A 24,910-nucleotide genomic window follows, 5' to 3' on the forward strand; every position below is an offset into this window, starting at 1 on the left:
AAAGGGCAGATCCTGTTAAAACAACAAGGATTATCATTCACTCTTTTCACACTCAGGACTCCAATTCTGCAGAACCATCAGGGGTAAGGTCCCTTGGACTCTGGATAATGTGATCTGTGCTGAAGTGGCTCTAACAGATCAGGAGGTGCTCGACTGCACTGGGCGGGACTCTGATCCAGAATTACCCTGAGGGATGTCAACCCTTCTATGAATCCGTGACGTCCAGGGTCTTGAGTGATACAAGAAGACAACTGGTCTCTGTAGGACAAACCCAGGTAACTGGCAAGAGCTGTGGAGCGGCGCGTTCACTGAAGAGAAGCCTGGTGCCAGCAGCTAACACATACATCCTTCTCCAGCATCCATTTTAATCCATGGGTTATAACCCATTCGTGGGTCACAAAACCAATTCCACGGGTTCTCAATCAGCACTTTTATTTCTTTAGTGAAATGGAACACAACAGAAGAGAATGGACTAGAAAATAACCAGAATGCATTGCATGTAGAAGGGCAAATACTGGTTTGTGAAACATTTCAGTTAAATGTGTGCACATGTGCATGATGTAAATATATTTATTTCTTACTTTGGCTGCCCTGAAGAACTAAAGCTTGGGGCCAGGGACACAACCATGCGGAAAGAGCAGGGAGACAGACACTCCAGGTAGAGATGATGAGTTTTAATGACAAACAACACCCACAATCACATGTGGCTCTTCAGACAACTTGAACTTTGGGACTAGACTTTATAGAGTCAGGCAACACACAGAAGCACACAAGCAACACAGCAAGACTCCTGTTTCTAGTGAGGGGGTAGGATAGCTACGCCTCATGATCAAAAGTACCGTTTTATTCTTAAATAGAAAGCTTCGTTTGCTCTGGCCTCCAAAAGGGCTCTTATCCCAGGCCCACGTTTCTTTTCAACGGATGTTCCCTTCACGTGGAACCAGTTTAGGCAGGGGCCACCCCTCCAGAGCAGACTTTCAGTCCCGCAAAAGTCTAATTAATCCATGATGTATACAACTAGGTTTGTGCAGGCAGGGGACACACGTGACAGGACCGCTTTGGTGGTGCTGGTGTCGTCATTGCTTTTTCACTGGATTTTGGTGACTGCTTCATGGATGGAGGTGGCCACGTAATCTATATTTTTGCTGGTTATGCCGCACATGTTGATCCGACCACTTGGCAGCAGATAGATGTGCTTTTCACTGACCAGATATTCAACCTGCTTGGCTGTTGAAAACCGAAAGAGATATGTAATCATGGTAGGAATCCTTTAAGTCAAGGAGGTTTACTGATTCCATGACAAATAGTTTTCCTTCTTTCCCCCATAGCATTGAGAAGCAAAACAAGGAATTAGTTTGTCCAGTTGGTACACAGGGAAATATGCTCAATTGGCTCTGGAAACTAGGCTTATTAGCTTTCTAATCCCCAGAAAGTTCAATATTCCTCCTCCTCAGGGGAATTTTAGTCTGGGACTATCTCCCAACCCAATCTTGCACACCCCATTCACCAGGACACCCTATCAACTGAAACAACCCTCAGACTTAAGAGCATACCACTGATAGGAAAAACGGGTTATGTTGTGCTTCCTTCATCTTTCCCTTATCCTGTATTTGCTTATCCCTAACCACTGAGCAGCAACCTCTCTTTAACATTCCCTTTTCTTTCTTTTTTTTAAAGATTTTATTTATTTATTTATTTTTAGAGAGGGAAGGGAGGGAGAAAGAGAGAGAGAGAGAGAGAGACAGACATCAATGTGTGGTTGCTGGGGGCCATGGCCTGCAACCCAGGCATGTGCCCTGACTGGGAATTGAACCTGCGACACTTTGGTTCGCAGCCCGCACTCAATCCACTGAGCTACGCAAGCCAGGGCTGACATTCCCTTTTCACAGTCCATTGTACAGGCCTATGCTTGAGAGGAGCTGGATAAACACTGTGGGCGTGAACCCACAGGCTGAAACACTGCAGATGCCTCTCAGACCTGGTACTTCTCAGCTCTCTCATTCAAACATAAGCAGGAGTGCTCTCCCAAGTGTTTGCAGAAATTCTCGTGAATAAAATAGGAAGGGAATGGCAGCACTTCCTTTGTGCTACAACCTCTAGAGTTTTTTTGCTTTATTGAAAAGCCATGAGAGAATTTCAGCTGATTTTTGTCTTATTTGTACCCTTAAGACACCATCAATTTAAGGGAATGGGATAATAATAATTGTCATGGACTGAATGTTTGTATCCCTCCAAAATTCACGTTGAAAGCCAAACCCCCAATGTGACAGTATTGGGAGGTAGGACCAATTACCTTTGGTAGTTTTGGATGAGGTCATGAGGGTGGGGCCCCATGATGGGAAGAGTGCCCTTATAAGAGACCGAAGGCAGCGCACTCTCTCGCCATCATGTGAGAAGAAAGCAAGAACACAGCCACCTCCAGGTAAGGAAGAGAACCCCCACCAGGACCTGACTGAGCTGGCACCCTCATCTCAGACTTCCCAACTTCCAAAACTATGAGAAATAAATTTCTGTCGTTTAAGTCACCCAGTCTATATTTTGGTATAGCAGCCCAAGCTAAGATGGTAATAAAATCATCATAATCAGAGGAGCAAACACTATGTGCCAGGCAGTGTTCTAAACACTTTCTTTATATTTAACTCAACTCATCTTGATTATAACCTTCTCATCCCCATTTTACAGATGTCGAAGAGGGGAGTCGAGTGACCTTCCCAAGGTCACACAGCTAGCCAGTGGTGCATCTGGGATTTTAAGGCAGGCAGTGTCACTCTTGATTCTGAGTTCTTAGCCACGACACTTTGCTACCTCCATATCGAAGTAGAAAATCTGGACCCTCTACTCTGGGCTACCCATGGGCCCCTCCAAACAAAGGGACCTTCAGAAGTGGCTGTCACGGCTTTGGCTGTATAAATTAGTCATCCAAGAAAATAAAGCCTAACCTCACACAGCAATGCAGCCACAGGCAAACCACTATTTGTAAATCCTATGCCCCAAAAGCAGATGTGGTTACAGGTGTCTCATCCTGATTTTCAAAATAAAGATGAAACTGCTATACTTTTGTGGGGGAGGGGAACATTACAGTTGAGAAGCTAGTAAGAGTTATGGACTCCTACCCTAGAAAAAGGCCAGTATACACATACATAATTTTTGAAATATCATTTCAGGGGCTCCACAGGTCTCCTAGAGCACACCCATGGACTACAGGTAGAAAGCCCCTGTTCTGATGAATAAAATGTAATAGCGGAAGTGTCATAACGTGAGAATTGTAGATACCAGGTGGTGGGTATGTGGGGTTCACTGCACAAATTCCTCCAGCTTTTCAGTATGTTTAAAATTTTCCCTAATAAAGTGTTGGGAGGGGGAAAAACATGCTATTTTTATACAAGGTAAATGGTAGCAGATGCTAAAAATACAACTTTTGTGTTACAAGCACAGGTCTATTCTCACCATTCTTCAATCCATAGTAAAACTGATTTCCTACTCTGGAGAGTGGGATGACACAGGAGGTATGTGAAGCTGATGTTTTATGGGGAGATATCCCCATCTTGTGAGCCTTTAGAATATTACTATTAAAACCATTTCTATTACACTTAGTATTTTTAAAATTGAAGAAGGATTATTTTATGCATTCATGTGCACTAATCCCCCATTCCAGAACCATGAGGACAACTGTGGCTAACTAAGCTGTCCCTTTACTTTCCTGGGTAGCCTCTCACTTTGCCCCAAAGTATATTTCAAGGGGTCTTCAGCATACTATCTTTACTACCTTTCTTGTTTTTATATTTATTTCCTTTGGCTTTTTCTGAGCTCATTTCAAACAGGCATTCTGATGGCCCTGGTTTATTATACCTCTGAGCACCTCTGACGTCCCACTTACTACCCAAGGTAGGCACACCGCACCATGCATGAGACTAGAGCTGGGGAAGCCAGTAGGTGCTTGGGAATAACTTAAGTGAATGAGCCCTCTATCGTTGGGAAGGACAACCAGTTGCAATAGAATAGGCCTTACTGACAGCTGACCGAGATCATACATGGCTGCCCACTGGACATTCAATCGTCATTTAATTCCAACTACCAATTTCTTATTTATGAAATGGAAAGAACTTTGAAAATTCTTTTTGAGGGCAATGCCTAGGGACCAGCAAAGACCTGTTAAGAAATTAGGTACCTGAATAATCATATATAATATTCATACTTAGAATTAAGGAAGGGCTGAAAAGTACCCGAGAATTTATGAGAGAACTTTCATAAATCAAGGCTCCAACGTATAAACCCTGTTACTGACCAGCTGGCTCTAAACCACTTCCCTGCCTACAAAAATGAAATATCCGAGTTACGGGAGACAGGACAGACCACAACAATACTCTTCTGTGACCCAAGAAGTTCAGGAGGTGGATGGGGCACACTGAGAAACCTAACTTGTACTGGGCCAAGCCAATTTGGCAACAACTAATGGATCCAAGCCCCAGGACACTGACTGAGAGGAAGGAGCACTGTGTCTAATAGCTAATAGTGAGCATTCATAGGGGTGGGGGCCACTTACGGTTCAACCCTGTGAAGCTGAACATTCCAATTTGTTCAGTGATGTGGTTCCAGGTTCCAGGGGTCTTGAGAGCTTCTAATCGTGCCTTGAGTTCAGATCTCATGGTCAGAATCCGGTCAGCCATTGTCTTTACATTGCCGGTCCTGAGTGGACAGTAACATAAATACCAATACAGATAGGAGAGACTGTACATGAAAACGTGGAGGTTTAAAAACCACAATTTAATCTATAAGCTGAAAGTGGGATCAGGCCTGCCTGCTGTGGTACATGGATGCCTGGATGCAAGCATAAGCAGGCCAGAGAGCAAGCATCACCAGGCCCAAGGAAAGGACTATATTCACTGTTGGAATTCAGTGCTGGTCTCGGGCAAACTAGCTGTAACACCTCCTATGTTTTAACTTAGACTTCACCTAGGTGCTGATCTAGACAGAAAGATGTATTTTATCAGTCCTAATTAAGATTTCAGATATAGCTACTATGTAAAAATTACTCTATTTCAAAATAAGATAAAATATATGTAAAGTTGTTAAGAAGCAGGAGCCCCCAGCCCTGGCTGGTGTGGCTCAGTGGATTGAGCACTGGCCTATGAACCAAAGGGCTGAAGGTTCAATTCCCAGTCAGGGCACATGCCTGGGTTGTGGGCTGGGTCCCCAGTTGGGAACACATGAGATGCAATCACACATTGATGTTTCTCTCCCTCTTTCTCCCTCCCCTCTCCTCTCTAAAAATAAATAAATAAAATATTTTTTTAAATCTAAAAAAAAAGGAAGGAGGAGAATGAGGAGCCCCAAATTCAAGTTACTGAGGAGTCACAGTAACTTGAAGCTGGAATTCCTGTTTCCCAACTTTAAGGGGATGAAGCCTTAGTGGGAGAATGGGGGAACCTGGCATTCATCTAGTGTTTCTTCCTAGATCCCCGGTGCTTGTTAGGCACATGTGTTGTATTACACATGTGAGAGTAGGTGGCATCCCTATTTTATAGAAATATCTGAGACTCAAAAAGGCTAAAGCAATTGTGTCCTGCCTCTGCCAAGATAAAAGGGACAGACAGTTGAATGTAATGGGATAACTACTGTTCCGCACTCCCACCCCTTGCCCATCAGGCTGTGAACCCCTTACCATTCCTTAAAGAGCGCAGGGTCAGAGAGGGTAGTGGCCACAATCCTCGCTCCCTGAGCAGGCGGATTGGACCAAGTAATTCGCACAATCTTCTCCATCTGGGAAAGGACCCGCTGGACGCTATCAGCTTCTTTTGCAACCACGGTCAGATTCCCCACACGCTCATCTAGAAACAGGGATGAGAATCAGCCTGGGGGGCCCCGATGAGGGCAGGGTGGGCTGGACAGGTCTGTAACTCAGGAGAAGACTCACTGTAGAGCCCAAAGTTCTTGGAGAAGGACTGGGCACAGAAGAGCTCGAATCCTTCAGACACAAAATAGCGAATGGCCCAGGCATCTTTCTCAAGGTCTCCAGACGCGAAGCCCTGATAGGCCGAGTCAAAGAAGGGAAACAGAAACCGGCGCTGCAAGGAAGGAAAGTGAGTCAGGGAGGGAAATCCTTCTGGAACCAACCTCAGACGCCAGCTTTCCTTCCCCAACTGGCACCTAGAAAGAATTTCTAACACTGTACAGTTCACCTATTTCTCTTTTTTCTGCATCCAACCACCACTTTAAATCTGTTTCTCTGTTCAACTAAATGCCAATCCCCAAATCTAACCATTTCAGTAAAGCTTGTATTTTTGAAGTATTCATATATTGTCCCAGGGCCTATTTTCTGAGGCATGGAGGTAGTGTCTGTCCTACATTGGTGGATTCTTTCCCGTGGATTCTTTCCCGTGAATTCCTAGTGTGATAAACTTAGTCAAATGTCAGCTTGGTATCCCCAGGGCCTCTTCACAACCTCAGGCTGTTCTACTGCATACCGAAAGACCAAGAAGACTGCATGCTTTCTATTCTAATTACTCCAGTCTCCTCAAATGGCTCCCCACACTGAACTTGATCCTGCTACTGGGCTCACTCTCTACGTGGACACCACCCCTTTGACCCGAACCACTGAAGCCAGAGGCCAGGGTGCATCCTCCACTCCTGCCTCTGCAGCTCATCCCTCACATCCACTCGTCCTCCAAGTCCTAGCACTCCTGTCTCCTGAGAGCTCTAGAATCCCTTCATGGCTGTCACTGCCACCCACTTATCTCAGGTCCCTATCAGCTCCTACCTGGGTTAGAGCAACTGCCTCCTACCTGCTCTCCCAGCCTGTCTAATCTTGACTCCCTCTGATCTATTCCCTGCCATGCAGCCAAGGTGACTTGAAGACAACGTACATCCGGTCATGTCACTCCACGACATCAAAGATTTTCAGTGGCTCCTCAATGCCCTCAGAATGAAGTCCAGTGCCTCAGCCCAGGCTCTGGTCTCCATTCACTTCTCCAGCTTCATGACTCACACTCCCCCAACTCTCCAGGAATCTAAGCCAGGAATCACTTTTGCTTCCTTAAATGGGGCATGATCTCTGCACCTTGGGCTTTGGCCATGCTCTTCCCCTTGTAGGGAACACTCCTGCCCCTCCAGTCCCAGCCTGTCCTCGTCCTTGAAGTCTCAACATGGCAACCGCTTCTTCCAGGAAGACTTCTGCCACTACCACCCCTCCCGACACACTCTGCCCCCCCGCCCCTGACCACACACACTCTTCCTAAAGTCAGGGCTATGTGTCTCCCTGCACCCAACGAACACAGCTGTCTCCTAGTACTTGGCTGTCTCCCCAAACAGGATGAGTGTGTTCTCTGAGGGCAGGGACCATCCCTGCTTTGTTCCCTAATGTATCCCCATGCTGCCAGTCACATAACTGTTTCTCAGTAAGCACTCTTTAAGCACATTAATGAAGAACATACATATACTTTAAGGTAGAAATTCCAGTCCAGAAAGTTATCCTGAAGAAATAATACAATGGAATTTACATAACTGTTCATAAGAGCAAGAAACCTGAGCTCTCAATGTCCATCAGCTGATTTAGTCAGTCCCTGATGTGATACCTCCTTGCACAGAAAACAACGCTACAAAACAGTTAGTGACGTGTGCAGGAGCTCAAATGAAGGACAGGGTATGTTATAAAACAGTACAGACAAAATGATCCCATCTTTGTAAAATACATTTATATGTATAACTACACTTAAAAAAAACAACTTACACCCTGCACCAAAATATTAACAGTGGCTTTCTTTGGGTAATAGGATTTACAGTTAATACGTATTTTCTTTTTCAAACTTTTCTCCATTTACAAATTCTACAGTAAATAGGTATGGCTTTTGGGTACATTAAATGTCAATACACTGCACTTTTTAAGAGATGCCCTAAAAAGGCAGTTACCTTCATGACGGAGGCGATCTGCTTCCACTGCTCTGGGGTTGGGTCAGTGCCAGTCGGGTTGTGAGCACAGGCATGGAGGACAAAGATGGAAAACTCAGGAGCATTCTGAGGAGAAGGAAGCCATGTCAGCTCTGACACTAGCCAGAGTGTGGAGAAATAGAGTCAGTGGCAAACTGGTCAAGGGTGACATATTCCATCCTTATGTGCCACTTCAGAAATCATGGTCTGGTTTGGGTAGGATCTCTCAGACTCTCTCACTTATTAACTGACCCAAAACGTTTTCCCTGCCCCCCCCCCCCCACCCAATTGGATTCTGTTTACTTTTTCATCTCATGACCCACCTCCAGATCATTGAGGAAACCCTGGAGGTCAAGTCCTCTCTTCGTTGCATCCCAATAGTGATAGGACCGAATATCTTTAAATCCAGCAGCAGTAAACACAGCATTATGATTCTCTGCAAGCAAAGGGGTAAAACATGAAACACTTTTACAAACGCAAGGAGGTGTAACTGGAAAGGACATAAGTCAACGTGCAGGGTCCTGTAATATCTACTGCGCAACAGTGAGGTGAGGGGTTAAGATCTGAATGATCGTAACCAAAAACAAGTTTAACCAGTCTTACTCATATAAACGTATATCCCAATGTAGATGCAGGAACTGCCTGTACCTACATTTTATGCCTCCTCTGGGAAGTTTCAACATACTCGAAAACACAAGTCTACCAAGACTCTCAGGGGGAAGTACTCCTAATGTGAATCTGAGCAACCTCTTATTCACATCCTGCCATAATCCACCGCTCAAGCCATTCCCAAATGTCAGCTGATCCCGTGCTGGGTTACATTTCTAGATTAGCAGTGAGAGGCATGAGAATACTTGCCTCTGGCCTTTCTGTTTCTCCTCCCGATACACCTAAAGTGTGATATGCCTAAAGAACTCACCCCAGGTTGGTGAGGATACGTAGACAGGTGTGTCCTTGTTGTTTGTTCCGTTGTACCATCGTGATAAGAAATCGGCTCCAATTCGAATTGCACCTGTTCCCCCCAAACACTGCACACCTCCCACCTGAAATAAAAGAAGCAGGGTCACTGGTTGCTGATAGTGAGGTCAGAAAATATTGTAAAAGATATGGCAATGATGAGCACTCACTGTGTGTCTTCTCTGTGCTAAGCTCTTTAAAGGTGCTATCTCATCCAACCTCACAGCTACATGGAGAAGATACTGTTATTTGCCCATGTTTACAAATGAGGAAACTGAGGCCGAGGAGTGCGGCACCTTGCTCAAAGTTACCAGCTAAGCGAGCGGCAGGGCTCTTCACCCCAGGAAGTCTGAAGTCTGACTCTTAGGGGAGCTTCCCTTCTGAATACAGAGGTAGAGGACACACCTAGGCACATTCAAGTGTGCCCTGGAAGACACCTAACCCAAGATCAAAACTGCCTTCCCCGCAGAAGTCTGGAAAATAATGTGTGCCGCTTGCTATCGACATCAATTGGAATTCTCCTTTCTCCTTCTAGAATGCAGGTGTATTAACCCTTAAGAATATGCTCTAACAAAACAAAAGTGACATATGAAAACTACTTTCTTCTCCCTGAGCTTCATCTCATCTTAATATGACCTCACATGGAGAATAATAAAAATCCTAAATGTTATCATTTACAAAATACCTTCACACACATTCCCATTTGGTCCTCATACAGTCCCATAAAGTAAGTCCTACAGCCACAATTTACGTGAGGAAACTGATTCAGAGAAGCGGTTACACAGCGGGGGAGTGGCAGAGCTGGACATCCGTCCAGGCCTTCTCCCTGCAGTCCCTATGCCGTGCTCATGCTGCTCTGCCTCCGTGTCTTTGATTCTGCCCTGTCACAATGATAACAAGGTTTCAGCATAACTCCATCAGTACAGAAATAGCACAAATTACATGCTGCTTACTATGTTTACAGGGTTAAGGAGAAAGGAAAAAACCACACGAGAAAGCCTGTCTAAATAAAGGGAAGGGCACGCACCAATCTAGTAACTGTGGCAACCTCTGGGAGGGGCCTAGGCTATGGCAATAGTGGTCCAAGGGACTGTGGCCCAACCTGTGAATTGTCTTTTAAAAATATGGAAAATGTATTCGTATATTATTTGTAAAATTTTAAAATAATTTCAAAATATATTTTGATGTCTGGGATCTGCTGTAAAATAATTCAGCTTCGGCAGGGGGGGTGGGAGGTATACAAGAATGACCAAACACAGATCATCGCTGAAGCTACATGGTGGGCGTGTGGAGGTTTGCTCATCGCACTGTTTTGTCCATTTTGTATGTATTTGAAATTTTCCACAATAAAAAAGGTAAAAATGAAATCCTAGGTAAAGAAGAAAAGCCTCCAAAATCTTTTTTAATAAACTAACATAACACTGATGCTTAAAGATGACAAAAACAGAAATAGAGAAAAGGCAGAGGCTTAGCTCTTTCATGAATACTAACTTTCCAAATAAACATTAATGAACAGTAAGAATTCAAAAGTACATTTAAAACTAGCCCTCTGATCAAGTGAGAATCATCCCATGAATGCATGATTATTAAGAAATATATTATAAAATTTTTCATGCTGCTAAACAAAAAATCTGAATGATCATCATAAACAGATGAGAAAGACAACATAGCCATTTCTGATATAAATGCTCAGGAAGACAGAAAACAATGCACACATCCTGAAAATAACTGGAAAAATCATCCATGCAGCCATAATGAATAAGTAAGCCTCACGATGAACAATAAATCATTAGCAAAAAGCTCCTTTAAGCCATAAGCAAGGCAATGATACCTATCACCACTATCATTCCTCACTGTCCTATCTATATTCAGAGATGTTCACATCTGTGAAAGAATACTGTCTAAAAGAAGAAACAGAAGCAGAGTTGAGATTCAAGGAAATGCGAAACTGAGCACAGCTGCACACTGCAGAGAGAAGCAGGAGCAGTGGACTCGGCGAAACTGCCAGTGCCTGCCAGCTCCGGCAGACTAACTTCCCTGTTCTTCAGTGATCCTGACGGAGCACGGGCCCCTTCCCATTATGTAAAAGGTTTCGCTTCCACAATTGTGATCTATCTGGATTCTTTAATGCAAATCTCTATCAAGGTAATGTAACCTACATGTGTGTTTATTTTTCATGGATTTGTCCCTAGCTAAGTTGAATGTCAACTTTATTCATTATTTCACATTTCAAACATGTAAGTAATTCTGGAATGTTGACAATTCCTATACAAATGAGCAAGATCTCCCTAAAACAAGGTTTTAAGTTATCATTGATAGGCAACAGGTGTGTGTGGCTGTCAGAGAAAATATTTCCAGGAATGATTTTTTCTTTCCTATGCTCAGCTTTTAATTCCACCCTTCCTCTCCCAGTCCAGAAAGCAAATTCATTAACTAAAAGAAGTCAGAAAGTCAACAGATGATTGAAAATGTGTTTGGAAGAAATACACCCACTTCACTAACATGAACTGATCCTTGATATTCATGATGTATATAATGCTTAATAAATCAAATTCTCAAGAACCTAGCACTCCCTAAAATATATATATATTTACATATATAAATATATTTTATATATTTTTTATATTTATATATTATACATATTATATATATATATATAAACAATGGATGGCTTCAGTGATATACAAATTGCTCTAAACTACATCTGCATTAACAGAAACAAATTTACAGTGGACCAATAATGTACCAATTTGGTCACTCTGTCAACTGATTTTTGGCAAATTGCTCTAGGGCCCAAGAAAGTTCTGTATTTGGGATGAAGGAAAATCATAATATCAAAGGAAGTAAATACATATTCTCAAGAAGCCAGGCAACTAGCTGAGTGGCTAAACAGGAAGATCCAGAACGAAGAGAAATCCAGTAAGCCTTATTGCGAGGCAATGTCAGTAGATCATCCATACTTTGGACTTAGTCACACTACTCAAGAAATCCCTGCTGGACTCGAGAACATCTGTCTGGATCACAAACTACTGATGTGGTAACTTCACTGTGAGGGGCAGGACGGCCAAGTAGAAGGCTGCTTGCAGTCAAGGTCATATTGCACTGATCTGGGTGACCACAACAATTCACACAGTATCTGGCTCATGGGACTAAATAAACATGGGCACAACCAGATGGAGAGAGAGAAAGTGATGAGAGGATGAGCGCCACGGCCAAAGCCCCACGGCTCCCAGTTGCCTGGAGTGTCACCATGTGACCCACGTGCCCTCCTCCCTACAGGGGCTCAGTAACTTCAGAAGCTGAAACAGTATCACACAGGAGATGAAAAATGGACATTTTTGTCTGGATCCTCCGGTCTGAAGATGGAAAAGCAGTAAAAGGCAGTGAGGAGTCTAAAAAATAGGTCTTCTCAAGTGGTTGTCAGACCTGGTCATGTTAAACCCTGAGAAGAAAAATCTAAGGGAAGATGACTACTGCTTTCTGGTTCCTTCATTCTTTCATTCATGCCTCCTCTCCCCAAGTCTTTGCCCAAATGTCATTTCTATTCCACCATGACCACCCTAGTTAAAACTGTATCCATCCTCACTCCTACCCTCAGACTCTAACTATGCTTCCCCCTGCTCTATTTTTATAGCATTTATCATCTTTTAATGCATGACATCATGTTCTTATTTATTATGTTTATAGTCAGTTTCTCTCCACAAAACCGTAAGCCAGGACAGGGGGTGCGGGGTGTTTGCATCACTGCTGTACTCCAGCACCTGGACCAGTGCCTACCCCTGGCGGTGAGCGCTCATCTGCTGACTGCATACATGAGTAAATTCAAACATCTGAAAATGTCTGAGGGGCCAGCCTAGGAGATAAAGATTGGTGAAGATTTGCAAGATAAATAAGCAAGCCATCATCCCTGCCCCCGGGGAAGCTATGGCCTACTGCGAGAAACAGGCTTATAAAATTAAAATTATACAACTAATTATACTCATAAAATTAGTAAGCACAGTAAGTACTGTCATTCCCAAGCTGTGAACAAAGTTCTGTGATAACTCAGACTCCAACAACCAGCTCTGCCTGGAAGAGCGAAGGATTCAGCATGGAGGTAAGACTTATACAGGCCTTGAATCGCCTGGAGGTGGCAACTGGGGCTTTCAAGAGGTGAGTGAGGCATTCACAGCAGAGAACACCTGAGACAAAGGCTCTTGAATGACAGGACTCCATGGGGGAAAGGGGAGAAGGGGTGAATAACTGGAAAAACAGGATGAATGAACAGCTATAAATATGCTGCTAGCCCAGTTCAAAGTCTGGATTCTACCTTGTAAATAATGGAGGAGCTATTGTGCATGAGGGAGGGGCAGCTGACACGATTAGCTTTTGGGGGTTGTTTTGCTACAGAAGATAATTCTAGCTGCACTACGCAGAATATACTAGAATAGAGAAGAGACTAAAGGCAGGAGGCCAGTAAAAGAATCCAAATGAGGTGGTGGTGGGCAGACCTGACACAGGAGCCTGGGGGTGGTGAAGACATCCGCGGACAGAGCAAAGGCTGAGCTCAGCATAACTGATACCTAGGGCCATACAGTGCCATTTCTCTCTGCAAAAATCTTCAAATATTTACAGACTGCCATTTAAATTTGTTCTATGACCAAAGACTAAAAGGAAAGACTACATTCCACAAGCAACAGCCCTAAGTCTTACAGCATTAAGTGGTCAAAAATGGGGGGCATTGGGCAAAGGAACAAGAATCGGCCAACACAGTTAATAAATATATAAGAATGCACAGTCTTACAGGAAGAAGTTCCCCAACACAGAAACGCCATTTTCATTTGTCAACAGAATGCCAACTATAGAGAATAACTCCTAGTTGCCCAAGCTCCCCACTTTCAAGTTCATCAGGACACTCCTCTCCTGCTGTGGAAACAGTGGATTGTCAGAGCAACTTCCCAGTGCCGCCCACAATCTCTAAACTCTGCCATTTCTACCGTATTCCCCTTCAGTTCCTTGAAGCAAGTATCAGTCTCTCATGTCAATCCAGACAAAAGCCTAATTAAGTCAATTACTTGCCTAATTACTGACCTGAGTTCCAAGACCTTCACTGAGCCTCCCTGCCTCCTGATACACATATGGATGTGCTCCTATGTAACCTTCACTTGACCCTGCTGTCCTGTCTATCAGGACATATGGGTAATAGCATGTGGGGGCAAATCAGGCGACTCCAAGATGTGATCTCTTCCACGCATGAGGGCCGCACTACACAATGGCCCAGGGAAGCAATAAAGGCCGCTGGCTTAAATTGCATAATACCTAACCAGACTATTGCAAAAACCTGAGCTCTTCCCCTTCCTAATCATCCAGCCAAGTTTATCTTCTTCAAATACCTTTATTGGGTAACTCCTCTACTCAAACCTTCAGGTGGCTTCCCTGCCCTGGCTGCCAAAACCAGCCTGCCTGATCTATCCATCGTGCTCCCAGCTCTAATCAGATAGGTCTCTTTACACCTAGGCCTGCTTACCTCTTATTCTGGCCCTGGACTCCCACCAATTCAGACAAATATTGGGTACTTTCCCTCTGTACCTTGTGGTTCCCAACCCTACTATATATACTTTGGAACCACCTGGAAGGCTATTAAAAATTGCCCGTGCCCGTGACCTTGCCAGTGTGGCCCAGGTGGTTAGAGCGTCGTCCCATAAACCAAAAGGTCATAGGCTCAATTCCTGGTCAGGGCACATGCGTAGGTTGCAGGTTCATTTCCAGTCTGGGTGCCTACTAGAAGCAACCAATGTTTTTTCTCTCTTGCATTGATGTTCCTCTCCCCATCTCTCCCTTCCCTTCTCCTTTCTCTAAAATCAATAAGCATGTCCTTGGGTAAGGATAAAAAAAATGCCCGTGAAGGGAAGGGGATTGACAGGGAAAGGTCATAAAAGGGGAGGATGGTGGTACCCTACAAGATTGTGATTTAACTGGTCTGGTATGGGGTCTGGCCATCAGTATGTTTTGTTTTGTTTTAATATTTCGTTTATTTATTTACTTATTTACTTTTAGAGAGGGAAGGGAGGGAGATAGAGAGAGAGGAACTTCAATGTGTGGTTGCTGGGGGTTATGGCCTGCAACCCAGGCATGTACCCTGGCTGGGAATTGAACCTGCAACACTTTGGTTTGCAGCCCGCGCTCAATCCACTGAGCTACGCCAGCCAGGGCCAGTATGTTTTTTTTTTTTAATTCCCCAGGTGATACTAACGTGCAGTCAGCGTTGAAAACCTGTGTGCTGGCCTCTTTCCCCAAGGTTTAGCTGAAGTCTCATCTTTGGCCATTACCAGCCTCCCTCTACTCTGAATTCTTATGACACTAAAAATCTCCACAATACCACTTTCTGCCACATAGAGCCTCTCTCACTGGCTGCTTCCAAGTGTGTCTTCCATGTGTCACCAGTTATAGAGAGCCTATACGCCAGAAAGCACCTGAATGAGACGCTGAGATCAAGGCTGGAAGAATGAAAGATTATTAGAACTGACAGGAACTTCAGAGAACATCTAGACTAGTGGCTCTTGAATTCTGGGGGTCACAGACTCCTTTAGAAAATCTGATAAAAGTTATGAATCTTCTCCTCAGAAATACATGAACACACAGAATTCTGCATAAAATCTCAGGGGAATTTGGAGGCCCCTTGAGTGATCCCTTATGCAAGTGCTCCTTATGAAACCATGAACCACAAACTAGTCCTTCAGGAGCATGTAGATGAGACACAGGGACTGGAAGGATAACTGATTTCCCATGGTCAAAAAGAGTGGCAGAGCTGAATCCAGACCCTGGTCTCTTCATCACTCCCTTAAGTTCCCTTGTCTTGGCATTTCCTCTGGCTGCTTCAAACTCAGCAGCTGAAATCTGATCATCAGTTGCACAAAAGTGAACAACTGAAGAGGCTGTGCTTTACACATAAGCACGTTATTTGCACTATCAGATTCCTGAGGTCACACTACTTAAACTCTTATTCACTGACAGTTCAATAGACATAACACCTAACATTGTACAACAACTTGAATTTTCACCCTTTTATTATCTTCACTGTTGCTAAAGAGAAAATATACAACCTCATCCAAAACTCACCCGCTTCTCCTGGAGAGCTGGGCTGTCCTCCCCAAGGGCAAGGCGGGAAGCGAGAGCCCGGAACTCCGGTAGGCCCAGGATCGGCAGATACTCGTGGTTTAGGCTACTGTCGTTAGCTATCTTCTGTTCCACCTTCCTCACGACAGGCAAAACCCAGGGCTGGGAGTCATCTGTGCGATAAGCTGCAAAAGGGGAAAGAGTTGTATAAGGGAATTGTCTGAGACTTCGTCCAAATAAGAGTTTGTAACTGTGAACAGGAAAAGTTCTACCACCATCTGATGAAAACAGACCTGTGAGGAAAACTTAAGTTCAGCCACATGCTGACTACCCGCTTTGGGCCAGGCACTAGAACTCGGTGCTGGGCAAGCAGGACAGACATGGTTCCCATCCTTATGAAACTTACAGTTCTAAAATACATGGCCACCAAAAACTAGAATGCTAAAACAAAACTGGGACATCAGAGCCTGATCGAGTGAGAGAACGCATGTGACAGCACTCAGCAAACTAAAACGGTACATCTAACAAATGCTGTGTCAGTACTGCTAGCGCACTGAGGTCTCTCTCTCTATGGCCATTGGCTCAGCAACCTGCTTCCTTCTGCATCTTCCCAAGAGATTTCCAGAAAAGGGCTATGATACTTCAGATGAATGCAGCACCTTCAAACATAAACATGGAGAAGGGGGTGGGGGTTTGGGAGGAGGCCCACCCCTTCTTCTTGTCCTATGAGAACACAAATGGGACAAGTGACAAACACCCTGTGACTAGATTCCAACAACAGCTTACACAATCTCCAACAACCCACTGAAACGCACCTGTGTCCTCTCTGTGTTCTGACACCATTCCGTGTTTACCATCTTAACAGTTCCTCCCACTTCCTGTGCTTCACGCTTTTATTGATCTAAATGCATCTATTTCATAACATTTAACCTTGTTTACAGGCAAATTTCTAAGCACTTCTACACTAAAAGTATTTTTTGTCCACTTTGGGCTATCCTATCACCGTTCTTTTTTCCCTATACTACCCTATGATTATTTTGGGATTATAGCTTTAAAGGGCAGCTGCTCTGGCTCGCACCCAAGCCAGTGATCTCTCCAAATAGAATTCCTGACTGAGGCCATTTGCCCTCTGCTGAAATGTTTAGGTATCCAAAAGCCTACACTTTTGCAAGTGACTTTGACGCTGAAAATTTTAGAGTAGTTCTGATTAAGGTTTTTTGGGGTTGTTTTTTTTTTTTTTGGTTCCTACGTTTTATTCAAGAGCTTGTAAAAATGTATCAGATAAATGAGTTTTAATCCTCATCTGCCTCCTCTTCTTCATCCTGGTTTATCTGGAAGTAGCAGCAATTCGTAACTCTCTTTGCTGTTAGCAACTACACCCAATGAATCATGGATATTATTCTTCTTCAACTATTTTTTTGGTGAGATATTTCAAATACCTTTTGGAAAAAGGCACCTCAGAAGTTACAGTGATCTTACTCTTGCTTCTTTCAGTGGTCACAATCCCTCCACCCCAAGGTTCCCAGCTTTTCCGTTCACTTTGATTCTCTCCTGAAGGAACGGTTCAAAATTGGCAGCATCCATGATTCCACCTTCTACCGAGTGGGTGTAGTTGAGGGTGAACTTCAGAACCTGCTTCTTTTTTTTTTGCCCCTCTTTGCCACAAGCTTTTTCATGGGAGCTGTGGCAGCCACAGAGCTGATTAAGTTTTATCCGGTTGATTTCTGCCCAATATTAATCCCCTTTTTAAAAAAGTCACTTTGTAGGGTGGTTGATATTGTTTACTGAAAAACACAGGTTGATTGTAGAAAGTTTAGAAGAGCCCAGAAAGGTAAACATGATTAACATGTAACCCCAGCACTTAGAGATAAGGAGTATGAAAATTTTGGTGTACAACCTTCTAAGCTTTATTTTACATGAGTATATTCTTTTATAAAATATGGATCAAATTGTATAAAGAATTTTCAAAATGCTTTTTTTCACTTATTAAATATATGAGTATCTTTAATCACCATTAACTGTTCTTCTAATAGGTGATATATTCACATGTCCTCATCCCATCTTTATCATCCGTCTACCTAGTTCCAGGTACTCTCCCTCCATAAATTACAACTGTTCCTAATTTCTTTTTGTAGCCTCCCAGAAGTTCCCTATGCACACACAAGCAAATACAGCTATGACCCCCTGCCTTGTACACAAAAGGTAACATAGAGCACAGTACACACTGTTTGGTTCCTTGCTTTTTCCACTTGAAGTTCTTTTTCTATCTATGCATACAATGTCTTTGTTCTTTCTTACAGCTGCAAACTGTTGAATGTAGCATAATTTGTTTTGCCAGTCTCTTATTGATGAACATTTGTTTCCAATTTTTGGCTATTATAAAACTTCAGTGAACAACCTTGTACACACATCATCTTACATGCATGCAAATATATCTGTTAGATGCACGGTTGAAAATAGAAGAGTGAGCTGAGAAGTGTGGGTTTTGACAGAAATCCAAACTGGCCTCCATCAGGATTTTATCAGTTTACGTTCCTATCATCAACGTATAAGACTGTCTGCTTCCCCACAGCCTCAGCAAGTGATTTTTTGCCAATATGAAGCTGTAAATAGAATCTCAAGAGTAGTTTTAATTTGCATTTCTCCTATTATAGATGCAATTGGGCATTTTTCAGATATATATATGAGCTATTTACAACATAATTTTAGTGGCTAGACAATACTACTTTCTATGTATAATTTATTAACTATTTGTGTTGCTTTAGGTTATTTGTTGTTATAAACATTGCGGTGAATGTTCTTATATCTTTACACATATTCATGAATGTTTCTTTAGAAAAAAATTTCTAGATGCAAAATTACCAAATCACATTATACAACTAATGAGACTTTTAATAAGATCATTTTGGTTTTGCATCTGTTTTCTATCAACTAACTCTACCCCACAGGAATGTGTCATCTGCAAATATGATAAGCATATCAAGCTAGTAATAAAAATGTGGACAGTGCTGCGGACTGACGCAGCCATTAAACAACCAACATCTCTGGGTGGATGGCCCTAATTCCAATGTTGTCATACCATTATATTATACCCTCCAGCTCACCAAACTCCCTCTCAACAAGTTCAAAAAACTTATCCTACCTTATCAGGTGGGATCTGGTCTGGTTTTTTAAAGAGATATAAAAATAACTACATACTTCCAAGTAAGAGTTGTCCCTTTTGCAACTGTTTTTAGAGGTGACATCTCATTATTTTGAATATCCTCAATGGTGCCAAATCTTTACTTCACTGGAGGTAAATTTAAGTTTTGGAAATGGTACTTCTATCATGTCTAGCAAAGCAGGTGGGTGAATAAACTGGATAATATTAATGCAGAATTATAAAGACATGATCTCCCATGTGAATCTAGGCCACGGAGTTTTCAGAAATCTTTGAGCAATAGCAGTATATATGGACTGCACTACACAGAAAGAATACTATTTAGATATACAAGAGCTTGGGAATTAATAGAAAAACCAGTTCTGTTATACCTTAATCTGTGTTTGGAGGTTATATATGTAATTGTGCTATATATATTATATTTATGATAATGTCATTTGTAAATCATGTATTCTAAAGAAATAAAATATGAAAGATAAAGAAAAAGCCACAGTATTACTGCTCTTACCAGTACTGTACACTCTGTGCAACTCTAAGAAATGCTTGTGTCAAGGAGCCAGTGTGTCTACACTGTGACAAAAGATAAATTGGCTGATTTATACCTCCCCCTTCCTGCTGCACTTCCCAGTTTCAGTTCCAGATGTATGCCCAATGCCTCGCCTCACTGGCCTGAGGTAGAGGCAGATTCCTCTTGGGTGATTGGAGCAAAAAGGTCGAGCATTATCAACACTATTCCTGCTCTCCAGAGGGATTTTATTTGTTTCTAGGCCCATGAGCTTCTCATTCATTTTTTTCATTCACTCATTCATTTCACAAGGACTTACTAAATCTACCATGCACCGGGCACTGGCTAGAAGTAGCAACAGAGAAATGGGCAAGATAAGATAAGACAATGCCCGCCAGGAAACATAGAGCAGAGAGCCCTTAATTCTCCTCTGAGGAATCAGGGAAGATTTTACAGACAATGAAGTAAGTGTGGAAGGATTTAAAAGAAAAAAGGGCCCTGGATGGTGTGGCTCAGTGGACTGGGCACTGGCCTCCAAACCAAAGGGTTGCTGGTTCGGTTCCCAGTCGGGGCACATGCCTGGGTTTCGGGCTGGTTCCCCAGTTGGGGGTGTGCAAGAGGCAGCCACACATTGATGTTTCTCTCCTTCTCTTTCTCCCTCCCTTCCCCTCTCTCTAAAAATAAGTAAATACAATCTTTTTAAAAAGAGAAAGGAAAAAAGAAACAAGGAAAGAAGAACATTCCAGGCAGAGGGAACACCTGTGCAAGGTCCTGAAAGCTTGAAGAGATGAGGTTTTGGAGGCTCTTCATGTTCACGGCTGGCACGTAAGATCCACGGAGAAATAGAAAGGAGTGGCTCCAAGAGTCTTGGAGTCTCTCCTAGAAGGAACTTCATTTCACTGCGCAAGTCAGTGAAAGCATTTAAGCAAAGGAGTGACATGGACAGCTGTACATTTTAATAGGATCACTTGAATGACATGATAGAAAATAAACTAGAGAGGAGGACAGAGGCAGATAGTTCAGTCAGGACATTAATGCAATAAACCCAAAGGAAAATAATGAAGTCTTTCATTAAGGCAGCAGCAGCAGAGATAAAGAAAAGGAGAGATAATTAAAACAAAAAGATTTACGAGGCAGAAGAGACATGTTAGTGATCAAGTAAACAGACATGGGACCCAGGAAAGGGTACCTGATGACTCCAAAGTCTCTCTCTCATCTGGGTAATGACTGGTGCTGGGGGCGGGCGGGGGGGGGGGGGGGGGGGGGGGGGTCAACCAAAACATAGAACATAAGGGGAAGAAAAAAGAAAAGATTGAGGGGGAGGTGAAAATAATTAGTTGTTTTAAACATGTTGAATTTCAGGTGGTTTTAGGATAGGTCTGGCAAACTGGACCTGGTGTTCAGAGAAGAAATCCAGGATGGAAAGTCTTCATAACTACAGACACTGACAGTAGCCAAAGCCACTGTATAACCAGGATTTACTGAATACTTAGTTCAATACATACAAGACACTGTGCTAAATGCTTTACTTTTTTTTTCTTTACTCTCAATTCTCATACCAACTCACAAAATAGATATTGTGATCCCTATTTCAGGGATCTAGAAACTGAGACCAGAAAAGTTAAATAATGTGCCCAAGATCATAAGGACTGAAAGAGTCCTACTATTAAGTCAAACTATTAAGTTCATGGATCCGTGTGATTTTTTTTTTAAGAGAAAGAGATGTCTAGAAAAAGCCCAAAGCACGCAGATCCCAGAGGACTGTGTGAGCGACCTTTTCAGCAGCATGCTCCCACCTTCAGGCACCAGTGCCCTTGGATACAGGCCTTTTCAAAAAAGTCACCCAAGTTTCAGGTGAGTCCAGCAGTCTTGCTTTCCAGAAGAAAAGGAACAAGGTAGAGATTTAAATGATGAAACCACCATCCTCTCCTCCTCCTAAGATTTCCCCTTTCCCTCACCCTTCCCCACCCAAAAGCCCACGCAGGTAAGCCTCTAATGCCCTTCTCCAACTAGGGTCCTGAGGGGAGGGCCAGGGGTACTCAAAAACCCGATGCAGTACATCTCCTTAACAATTTTATCTGCAGATGCCAGAACCCAGATTAAAAACAACAAATATTAAAGTAAGCGCAGTTTGGAACAAGAGAAAGCTGTTTATGTGATAAATGAATTGGGTCTATGAAGAAATGTCTTGCTTTAGGCTGCACAAAGCTAGACCCATGGCTCCCTGGCCTTTAAAGCCATTTGTCTGAACCTCTGAGAAGTACTAGAACTGTCAAATCAGAGAGCACCATACATAACAGTGGAAAATATGATGCTCTGCTCTAACTACAAGGAAGTTATGCAAATAGTTACAGCAACGAGAAACTCTCTGAGGAAAGAACGGCAAGTAGCAACTAGCTAATAAGGTTATGGTTGCAATTTATTTTAAACATGCCCAACATCACTAGAACTTGAGTTGGATAACCTCCATTGGGCTTTATCTTAACTTGGAGGGAAAAAGAGTATCTTCCCCAAAGTCAGTGATTAATTACATTTCCTTCAAAAAGAATTGACTGTGAGATATGTATAGAGCTAGGATATACAAAAGTTGGAAAGAGACCTCTTATTCTACTCTACTTTATTCAGACCCTTACCAAGCACCTGCCATCCACAAAAAAGATGAGTCACAATGATCATCAAAAATAATATTTATATAACTTTTCATTTACATATCACATTTCACAAATAATTATTCATTTAATCCTCAGTCAACAGAAGAGGCCAGTCAGTAACATTATTATCCTATTCTACATTCCGGTAATGTGCTAGTGAATCTTAGAGTAGAATTTTAGAGAAAGGGCATACACATCCTGGCTCCTCATTTAAACAACTGAATCTGTTAAATAACCCACCCTAGGTCACATCACTGGACCTGTATCCAGGTCTCCTGGCTCTTCCCACTATAGTGTATTGGCTACCTCTGGAGCACCAGAAGGTACCCAAAACAGAGGAGGGGGCAGAGACCCAGGAGCGTGAGAGACCTGGCCTGGAATCCCAGCTCCACACCACCCATGGCCGTATAACCTGAGGCAAACTGCTTCATCAGTCTGGGCTTTAGTTTCCTTACCTTTAAAACAGTAATAGTAACAACCCTACAGTTACTGTAACCATTAATGAGACTAAATGCACAAATCATTTGCTCATAGTAAGGAGGTGGAGTTCCTGGAAAACATGACAAAGGAACTGTCACAGTTGAAGTGAACTTCTGAGATACAGAGTATGTGCCTGAGCTAATCACTTCTGGCATGAGCACTGTATTCCTGAACCAATGTCAGAAACTTTTTCGCTTTGCAGCTCTTGAGCTGAAAATTTTTAGTTAACATCTTTTATGTGACCCACCCCCCAAAATGTCAAAACAATAATAGTAATAGCTAATTCTTACAAAACTCCTACGTATGTGCCAGAAATTGTTCTGAGCACTTCAAATGTAACTAATCCTCACAAAAACTCTGTAAGAGGGTCCAAAGGTAACTGAGCCAATGAAATCTGAGGTTTTAGAAAGATACATTTAGATCAACATCAATATTAGTTCTTCACTATATATCTGGCCCTAAGGAAATACTTGGAAGTTTTGGACTGGATTGAAATAGGAGCTTGAATGGTACTCACTCCAATTCAATTTAAGGAAATCTTTCAATATTCTTCCACTCTGCTGCCTGTTAAAAATATCACTTTCCCTCTGTGGGTGAAACCATGTAGTATTGATTTAAAAATGCTTTATTTTGGGAAATTTCAAACATATGCAAGATTGCAAGAATAAGATAATAAGGTACCCATCATATGTACCCATTTCCCACCTTCAACAAATTATCAGCTTCAAAAAACCATCATTTTTAATGGCTTTTTTTTTTCATCCCTCCCCCATAACCTTTGGTGGAGTTTTTAACAGGTCCTATGTACAGACACAGACAGCCACAGTGGGAAGCCTGATTCTGAACCTCCTCCCTTCTTGCCACACTCTGCTACAAAACAGTTCAACTCCTCTTTTCAAAATTTTTAGTCTCTTTACTCTAAGTCAGTTCTCTAGCATAACATATCATCCTACTCATGTTCTTCAGGTTGCTCTCTGTACGTGGTCAAGAAAGTGTCTGTGGAGTTTAAACATCCAAACGACGGTGATAAAAATAACAAATTCATCGGAGAAAATTAGAATTAAAGGAATTTCAGAAGCACTTCAGTCCAAATCTTTTTCTAGGCAGAAGAGGAAAACAGGGCCAAGCTCTGAGCTGTCCAAGGTCCAAGAAATACAAGCTAGCAAGAAAGACAAGGTTGCATGGAAAATGACCTTCTAATGTCCACAGTCTTTCCACTTTTTCCACATCTCTACGAATTCCTTCCACATTTCAGAGCCAGAACATTTTTTCCCAGGTTCCCCCAGGAAGGATTAACCTGTCACAGAAGCATTTTTGATCTCTATTATCTCACTTCACATCTACTGATTTTAAACTGCTTGAGAACAAAACCAAGCCTCGGCCTTCCCCCACAAGCCTTGGTAAAGTACCTGATTGATATTTAGTAGTCATTCAAATATATACCGACTCAGAACAGAGCTCCCTTTTATCCACTTCCCATCAACCAGGCCTGCAAACCCATTAGTCTTCCTATCTTCCTCCCTCACCTTAAAATCTCAGGTCGTCCCATTTCTTACTAAGTTAAAGGATGTAGTGTAAAGAACATAGAATAGGGGATTGGAAAAACAGTTCGTGTCCTGGCGGCCACACCTGTTCTGTGTGACCTTGGATACACCTCCCTTTTCTAGGGACTCTTATACCTTGTAAAAAGGGCAGGTTGAACTAAGCCTCGAGGATCTCGCCCCCCTCTCCGGACCACCCCAGCGCCAAGCTGGGCCTCGGCGTCTCCCACAGCCCCCACGGCTCGACTATGGTTCGCTCCGCTCCCCAGGATGCACACTTCTGGGCACTGCATCTTTACCTCCAACTCCCAGGTTGACCTTGCGGGGGTCCGGATCCTCTCGGAAGTCGGCAGTGAGCTTAAACACAAGGACAGGCTGAGCCTGAGGAACCTCTGCAAACACTGACGGAGGCGCCATGGCGAGAGAGCTAGAGTTAGCCACGAGTCCCCTCCGTGATTCTTAAGCCACTCCGTTCAGTCTACAGGCGCTGGCTGGAGGAGACTCTCACCTTCACCTAGCCGGCGGGGATAGCCCAAGGCCTCCAATCGTCGAGCCGCGTCTGGAGCTTGGCAACGCAGCTAACCAATTGCGAGCTTCT

General features: G+C 43.0%; 1 protein-coding gene and 1 pseudogene across 1 annotated transcript; both read right to left on the reverse strand.

Annotated features, from left to right (window-relative positions):
- Positions 1 to 415: 415 nt before the first annotated feature.
- Positions 416 to 24,910, reverse strand: GOT1 (glutamic-oxaloacetic transaminase 1). The gene is made up of 9 exons (XM_028512180.2): positions 24,612 to 24,910; positions 15,979 to 16,160; positions 8,843 to 8,966; positions 8,247 to 8,359; positions 7,906 to 8,010; positions 5,915 to 6,065; positions 5,663 to 5,828; positions 4,544 to 4,686; positions 416 to 1,227 (listed from the first exon to the last, which is right to left on the reverse strand). The coding sequence occupies exons 1-9, from the start codon at positions 24,727 to 24,729 to the stop codon at positions 1,088 to 1,090; spliced, it is 1,242 nt and encodes a 413-aa protein (XP_028367981.1). The 5' UTR covers positions 24,730 to 24,910; the 3' UTR covers positions 416 to 1,087.
- LOC114496193 lies at positions 17,138 to 17,704 on the reverse strand (annotated as a pseudogene).

The sequence above is a fragment of the Phyllostomus discolor genome, chromosome 5 (genome assembly GCF_004126475.2).
Source record: "Phyllostomus discolor isolate MPI-MPIP mPhyDis1 chromosome 5, mPhyDis1.pri.v3, whole genome shotgun sequence".
NCBI classification, from domain to species: Eukaryota; Metazoa; Chordata; class Mammalia; order Chiroptera; family Phyllostomidae; genus Phyllostomus; species Phyllostomus discolor.